The sequence below is a fragment of the Octopus bimaculoides genome, chromosome 5 (assembly GCF_046866305.1).
Source record: "Octopus bimaculoides isolate indiv1 chromosome 5, ASM4686630v1, whole genome shotgun sequence".
Classification (NCBI taxonomy): domain Eukaryota; kingdom Metazoa; phylum Mollusca; class Cephalopoda; order Octopoda; family Octopodidae; genus Octopus; species Octopus bimaculoides.
The window spans coordinates 20,542,694-20,551,718 of record NC_142932.1 but is presented as its reverse complement, the minus strand read 5'-3'; the positions used below and the strand labels follow the sequence as shown (position 1 = coordinate 20,551,718).

The following is a 9,025-nucleotide window of genomic DNA, read 5'->3' as shown; positions in this document are numbered from 1 at the left end:
CGTCAGTGTCTGGGAAGGCTGACCGGAAGGGCGAGTTGACCGGAAGGGAAAAAAGGGCAGAGGGAGCCTCGATCGGGATTCGTGCCCTTTTCGAATGGGGTTGTGGTCAGGACAAGACGTGTTAAGCGACGGTCTAGGTTTGGGAGAGGCAGCTGCTATTCCTGGTGTATTTAGGGTCGGGGCAAGCTTCAAGGATTGGATACCGCAAGACAGACTCGCAGTCGAGGAAAGGAAAACCGAGGTAAGGCGATTACATCTACTCGTACGCACACACCACAATTTTTTATTTAGTCGAGTTTCGTTATTTCACATCCTGCCATTTTTCCATGATTCTCCTTCATTTGACCTAAAGATTTTTAATTTTTGTTGAATTTCTGATCTTTCTAGTGTCTAAGAGTGGAAATTGATGAGTATGAGGTTTTCTTTTCAAATGTTATTCTGGAAAATTTAAAAACAAATTTACCTCATCTTGTCTTACTCATTTTGCCCTATCTAAATTTGCCTTTTATATACTCAAAGAGAGCGGAGATGGGTTTCCGAAATAGTGTTCTGAATGTTATAGTATTTTAATGCATTTAGAAAAGATCATTTGCTTAGCTGATGTAGTTTTTGTTAGGTAGTGAACATTTATAAAACTATTTTTTTCCTCAAGTCAAAAATGCAGTAACTATTACTCATTGTACCCCCTCACCCCTTGAAAGGGAAAAAACAGACTTTCGGAATAGCTGTCCCATATATGTTGGAATTTCCCCGTTTTAGTGAGGATATTCCCTTTCATTTTTTTTTAACAAATTTTATTTAAATTTATACCTTAAAAATGTTTGTTTTCCCTCCACCCACTCACAGATTCCTTCGTCGTGGCTTTGCAACAACAACAACCATTAAAATGATATACAGTATTTTTCTGTTACGTAATTTTCTATCATTTTATCGTATTCTGTACCCTTCTTCCCTCCTCCAGTGTATTTTTCACAATGAAGAAAAAAATCAAACACTGCAAGTAAATGTGTGAGAAAAAATTTGAATTTTAATTCGTGTATATAAAGACATTTTCAGTCATTTATTTAAATTTTCTCTACTAACTCGTCAAATTCAATTACATGCAATAGATAGGTTTTAATAAATATTTGCTAAATTTCCAAAACTAATTCTTGTGCCTGACGGTCCCACTGAATTTCAATTAGCCGGGGCTCTCCATGGTTTGTATTCAGTCCTGGCTACGTAAACTACTGTCTAATTTATCCTTCTAAAAGCTTGCAAAACCGCGGGATCGGTACTCTTTGGTAAAGAACTGCTACGAAGATGATATGATGTACCTCGTATTTTATCTCGTAATTTTCCCGCTGCCTTTTTGAAGAAACGCTTATATGAAGTGGTGGAAGGTTCTCGTACATATGATGTACGTGATATAGCAAATTTCTGTGAAACTCGACGTGGATATTCTGACTCTACATTAAGTTGATTTTCTAGTACACGTTGATTCTCCAGTGATTTTCGTGGTGTGGTTGATGTCCGTCGTGATCTAGGTGGATATTCTGGACGTTGTAGTTCTCGTGGAATTTGATATGGGTGTGGTGACCGACTAGATGGTGTATGTGTACGATAGTAATGTTTCCGTGGCGTAGTTACTGTCCGTCGTGCACCTCGAAGTGGATATGGGTTTATATCGACATAATATTCTGGTGCATATTGTGAACTATATTGTTCGGGTATGTCTGGATTAGAGCGAGGTGACACTAATTTCGCAAGTTTCTCTAAATATTGTAATTTATCATATTTCTGTGATCGTGAACGGCCTTGCTTGGATATATATGGCTCTACATTAGTGCGATAGTTTGATACATATCTTGAAGGTCCTCTATCAACATTCAGTGCAGTTACGTATGTGGGAGGTGGCATTGCATTGTGATGATATCTTGATACATATCGTGAATTACGGTGAACACTCTTGAGTCTTGGGTCTGATGAATTATTATTATTCTCTAAATACGAAACACTCCGACACCTGAGGGGCGCTGAAACTTTGTTTTCAGAAATTCTTCTGGGAGGATAAGCTGTTTTTCTTTCAGATCTGTTATATGACATGTCTACCCCCGAAATTCTGCATTCACGTGACGACATACGGTGAGGATATGGTTTTGGTATACTGAGGTGGGGTTCGTGTGTTGTGAAATTTTGGCATTCCTCAAATGGTCTTCTAGTTGACGAAATTTCATCATTATTTTCTAGTTGTTCCTTTCTTGAATATTTCGGAATATAAAGCAACGAGCATGTTAAATTTGTCTTACTATTTTGAATCATTTCCGTAGCTGTATTAATGTGATGTGGGTTTATTTTTGATATCGAATGTATTTTTCCTCCTTTGTTTATCCAGTTTTTGTTCATTGTAAACCTTTCCCCGTCTTTCTTTGGTAAAGATTTATCTAATCCTGCACTTCTCTTGCTCAATTTAACTGGATGGTTGTCAGGGCTGAGAGCATTTTCTCCATTCAGTGTCTTACATTCCAATCTGTTGTTTACATACACGTTTTTATCGTCTGCTACTTCACTTACACATCTCTTAGTTTTCTCATCTTTTGAATAGTCATGTTTTGCTGAGTAATTTTCACCATCATCGTTTAACTGGTCATTGTCTTGACCTTCCTTAATATCTATTTGAATCATTTCCCTCACATTACCAATATGATTATCAGTAGCATTTTCGCGATCGTCATCTCGAGAATCAATATGTCCAATATTATCTTCTGTAAAATTCTTGCATTCATTTAGTGCTGTAGCTTTATGTAATTCCTCATTTAGAACATCTGGATGATCAGCCATTTCTTCAGGTTGTGAGTAGAGGTTTCCATTACAACTCGAAAACATTTCATTCTCCGTGGTATTCATTCTGGTCTCCTCAAGTTTATCCTCAATGTAGAGAAATGAAACTAAATGATTTAATAATAACAATCTACTTGCAACTATGACATCATCAATGAATGTGACATCGTGCTGTAGTAGTGATATTATCGCTACCATTTTACTGTTGCTGTTAATATGAATATATATACAACAGCTGCCAATGGCACAATTAGTGAAACAATGAACAAAATGTCTAGCTGTATTCAGTTACGTATATTTCCGTTCTATGTTCAAACATATTGAGGTTGGTAAAATAAGTCCTAATTGAATATTAAAGTAGATTTTAATCAACTATTTCTTCATCATTAAGTTGCAGTTTTGTGGTTATGCTAAAAATCATAATTATATCTGATCGGTTCCGACACAAAGACGAGCCACAAAATATATCTACCTAGAATTGAAAAAACTGGCGGAATTTGCTGTTATCAGACGTTCACAAAGGCAGTGGCCATATTACGAGATGAATTAGGCCCTAGTTTACGTAGAGGCAGTTCTTCGGAACCAGAAACATCATTTCGTCTTCGTCGAAGTTCGAGCTCTGGGCGAAGCACACCGTTACGTCATACGTCACTAAGTTTACGTAGCTGAAGTCCATTAGTGCCAGAAACATCATTTCGTCTTCGTCGCAGTTCGGCTTCCGTACCAAACATTTCTTAAACAGGACGTAACAAAAAGCATTTTATCGTCCGACACTTTCACCATTTTTTGGAAGGTCAAACTTTCCTGATGTTCTCTGGTCGCAAACTACTCACCTTTACTATGAGCAAACTATTGGAGCCATGGTATGCACGTTAGCAGCGACAGTTATCAGCCATTTCTGAGTACACTAAAGATATTCAGCACCTATCTGGAAAAAAACAACCCATTTGCTGAAGCACTCTCTAAAGCCTTATTTACACTGACACCTACAATGGAAAGTCTTAACTATGAGGCTATGGCCATTGCTCAACAAATAGATAATGGCATCAGGGCCTACTTCACAGCCGTCACCTCCGTTTCCTTGCAGGATATACACTTCGGCTATAATGGAACAGCCCAATTTTATGATGTATCCACCGGGAAACCACGACCAATCATCCCATCAGCCTAGTGCCAAAAGTTTTTGATGTTATTCATGGAATTTCCCACCCAGGTACCAGAATCAGGTGCCAACTGATATCGCACAAATTTTTCTGGCATGGTATGGCCAAGCAAATTGGAGAGTGGACCAAAATCCATATCCTCTGCCAAGCCAAAATCCGTCAGCACACCAAAGCACCTTACGGTAGCTATGAACCCCAACAGACCTATTTCGGCCATATCAACATTGACCTCGTTAGCCCCCTACCACCTTCACTAGATTGCTCACACATACTAACCATAGTGCACTGCTTCACTTGTTAACCTGAGGCCATACTTCTCTGCAGCACAAAAACACAGGAAATCACCTGCACCTTCATTGCAAACTGGATCGCCCGTTTCGGTGTCCCATATAGCATCTCATCCAACCACAGATCTCAATTTATCTTGAAGTTATTGAATTACATGTGTGAATTGTTTAACATCAGTATGAAACACACAACAGCCCATCACCCCAAGCCAACAGCTTCGTGGAGAGATTTCACCACTGTTTAACCCTTTCATTACCAACCCGGCTGAAACCGGCTCTGACTCTGAATACAAATGTCATGTTATCATAAGTTTTGAATTAAAATCTTCCACAAAACCTTAGTAACAATTTATGTTCCTAACACTAGCTTTGTGATAACTAAGTTATTTTACTAAATTCTTTGTTATATTTAAAGTAATTGAAAGAAACTCAGAGCATCTCAAAATAAATACTGTAGCGAAAGGATTAAAGGAATCCCTCATAACCAGATTTAACGGGCCTAACTGGATCTACCAATTTTCATGGGTGATGCTGGAAATCCACACTGCTCTAAAGGAAGACCTCGACATTTCTTCAACAGAAATGGTGTACGGTGCTCTGATTACTGTGCTGGGGGAATCTATTTCAAGCACGAAGTCAGACCTGAATGCTAAAAGGTATATGGAGCAACTGAGAGACAACATGGGTCAGTTATGCCCTACTTCCATGTCAACACACAGTATACCTTGGTCCTCTGTACCAAATGGCCTCCACAAGATGAAGTTTGTTTACACTTGTTGCGATGCACGATGAAACCCCTTCAATCACCCTATGATGAGACCATATGAAGTGATTAATCCAGGACAGAAGTCATTTCAACTCCAGATTGGAAGATGACACAAAATGGTTTTCATCGATAGATTGAAACCAGCCCTTCTCGACATTGTTAGGCCCGTTCAAGTAGGTCAACTACCAAACAGAGGCCATCCTAGGCAAGTCACACCAACCCCTGATGACGAACAGTTGCTAATGAGTCAAGTAACGGCATGCACGAGTTGGGTGGTAAAAATGCATTATCAGTTCTTATGACAATCGACAGATCAGAGCGGGGAGATATGTAGGGCATTACCTATGAGCTGGTAAAAGACAAACTATAGATGAGGACTTTTACTGCATATCAGTTACTGAACTAATCGACAGTAAAAGGTACTTCCAGTGAGGCAGGTTCTTCTCTTTCGGGTAAATGATTTACAGAAGATATATATATATATATATATACACATGCATACATATATATATATATATATATACACATACATACATACATATATATATATATACACATACATACATACATATATATATATATACACATACATACGTACATATATATATATATATATATATATATATATATATATACACACATACATACACGTAACGTGCGGGTGACACGTAAAAGCACCCACTACACTCTCTGAGTGGTTGGCGTTATGCAGGGCATCCAGCTGTAGAAACTCTGCCAAATCAGATCGGAGCCTGGTGTAGCCATCCGGTTGCACCAGTCCTCAGTCAAATCGTCCAACCCATGCTAGAATGGAAAGCGGACGTTAAACGAAGATGATGATGATGATATATATATATATATATATATATATATATATATATATATATATATATATATATATATATATCATCATCATCATCATCGTTTAACGTCCGCTTTCCATGCTAGCATGGGTTGGACGATTTGACTGAGTACTGGTGAAACCAGATGGCTACACCAGGCTCCAATCTGATTTGGCAGAGTTTCTACAGCTGGATGCCATTCCTAACGCCAACCACTCAGAGAGTGTAGTGGGTGCTTTTACGTGTCACCCGCACGAAGGCCAGTCAGGCGGTACTGGCAACGGCCACGCTCAAAATGGTGCAATTTATGTGCCACGCGCACAAAAGCCAGTCCAGGGGCACTGGTAACGATCTTGATCGAAAATCCCACGAAGGCCAGCCAGGCGGCACTGGCAACGGCCACGCCCAAAATAGTGCATTTCATGTGTCGCCCGCACATGAGCCAGTCCGGGGGCACCGGCAACGATCTCGCTTGAGAATCCTACGACGGCCCCGCACAAGAACCAGCCCAGGGGCACTGGCAACGATCTCACTCGAAAAATTTCATGTGTCATATATATATATATATATAAATATAATTATAAATTATAATTATATTTATCTGTATGTATATATATATATATATATATATATATATATATATATATATATAAGGATCAAAACTGTTTGATTCAAACTCCTTGGTACTCTGAGTTTCAAGTGTGTCGCTAGTCTTTGGCTATTAGACCCCAACGGCCGAAGACTAGTGACATACTTGAAACTGACAGTGCTAAGGAGTTTGAATCAAATTATTTTGATCCATACATGTAGCTCCCAATAAATGTGTTGAGTGCCCTTCTTTCGTTTGTCTACTTGCTCAGATAGATAGATAGATAGATAGATAGATAGATAGATAGATAGATACATGCATACATACATATGTGCATGTATGTATGTATGTATGTATGTATACATGTGTGTGTGTGTGCCTGCGTGTGTGCGTGCATGCATGCATGTGTGTTTATGTGTGAGAGTGTGTGTGTGTGTTGATATAAATATATATATATTTCTATTTGCACCAAACACACTTTTAAAACTAAAGAAGTCAGTTCCTTAACCATATTTTGCATATTTATAAACACATAACCTTCTTGTAGGGAGAATTTTGGAGGATACAGTACAATATCATAGCAAAATTACATGGGTAAACAGAAATATTGGTTCAGAAACAAATCATGATACTTCAAGGTACTACAAAACTTGGTTTTAAATACATATTTATTCTAAAACCTTTATTCCAACTGGTGGCTAAGATAGTGACACATGAGAGAATAATTACATATTAAGTTATTATTTCAACAAAGTTTATTTATAAAATAAGGCATACAAAACTGAACAAAATGTAATAAAGGTATTTACAGGGGTGATATTTCAGTATACATATGTGATATCTATAGGTTTATAACATAGGCACAAGACCAAGCTATTTTTCTTTGTTTTGTTTTTGTTTTTGTTTTTTTTAGTGTAGAGTCAAATAAATCAATCCATTATTGATTGGTACTTGCTTTATCCATCTTAGAAGAATGGTAGGTAGGAATAAAGCTTCACAGGATCTGAATTCAGAACATAAGAAGACTAAATAACCAAATTCCACATTGCATTTAATCTGTTATTCTAATGTTTCCAATTTTCATGATCTTCCTATGACAGATATATTAACTAGCTACAATAACCTGCTACTTCCAAAATGATCAAACATAGAATAGTTAAAAAAACTATTCTATGTTTATCACAAACGGGCTGATGTTTGGCTTCTCTACATCCGTGTAACTTAGAAATTTGGCAAAAGAAGACTAATACAGTAAGTATCAAACTTTAAAAAAAATATGTGGTCAAGTTAATCAACTAAACCCTTCTAGAAGATACCAGGTATGGGCATAGATTTGCAGTTCTATGACTGAAAGAAGTAAAACCACAAAAGTATATATATATATATATATATAATATATATATATATATATATATATATATATATATACTGTATATATATATATATATATATATATATATATATATATATATATATACTGTATATATATATATATATATATATATATATATATATATATATATACTGTATATATATATATATATATATATATAACTGTATATATATATATATATATATATATATACTGTATATATATATATATATATATATATATATATATATATATACTGTATATATATATATATATATATATATATATATATATATATATATTATAATATATATATATATATATATATATATATATATATATACTGTATATATATATATATATATATATATACTGTATATATATATATACTGTATATATATATATATATATATATATATATATATATACTGTATATATATATATATATATATATATATACTGTATATATATATATATATATATACTATATATACTGTATATATATATATATATATATATATAATATATACTGTATATATATATATATATATATACTGTATATATATATACTGTATATATATATATATATATATATATATATATATATATACTGTATATATATATATATATATATATATATATATATATATATATACTGTATATATATATATATATATATATATATATATATATATATATACTGTATATATATATATATATATATATATATACTGTATATATATATATATATTATATATATATATATATATATACTGTATATATATATATATATATATATATACTGTATATATATATATATATATATATATATACTGTATATATATATATATATACTGTATATATATATATTATATATATATATATACTGTATATATATATATATATATATACTGTATATATATATATATATATATATATATATACTGTATATATATATATATATATATATATTATATATACTGTATATATATATATATATACTGTATTATATATATATATATATATATACTGTATATATATATATATATATATATATATATATAATATATATATATATATATATATATATATACTGTATATATATATATATATATATATATATATATATACTGTATATATATATATATATATATATATATACTGTATATATATATATTATATTATA

General features: G+C 33.5%; 1 protein-coding gene across 1 annotated transcript; it reads right to left on the bottom strand.

Annotated features, from left to right (window-relative positions):
• Positions 1-1,001: 1,001 nt before the first annotated feature.
• On the bottom strand, positions 1,002-3,033 carry LOC149135438 (uncharacterized). Its single transcript, XM_089352047.1, has one exon. The coding sequence runs from the start codon at positions 3,016-3,018 to the stop codon at positions 1,234-1,236; it is 1,785 nt and encodes a 594-aa protein (XP_089208173.1). The 5' UTR covers positions 3,019-3,033; the 3' UTR covers positions 1,002-1,233.
• Positions 3,034-9,025: the final 5,992 nt, after the last annotated feature.

Excerpts from the sequence above, each read along its gene's own strand:
- LOC149135438 (XM_089352047.1), bottom strand. The coding sequence starts at position 3,018 with ATGGTAGCGATAATATCACTACTACAGCACGATGTCACATTCATTGAT.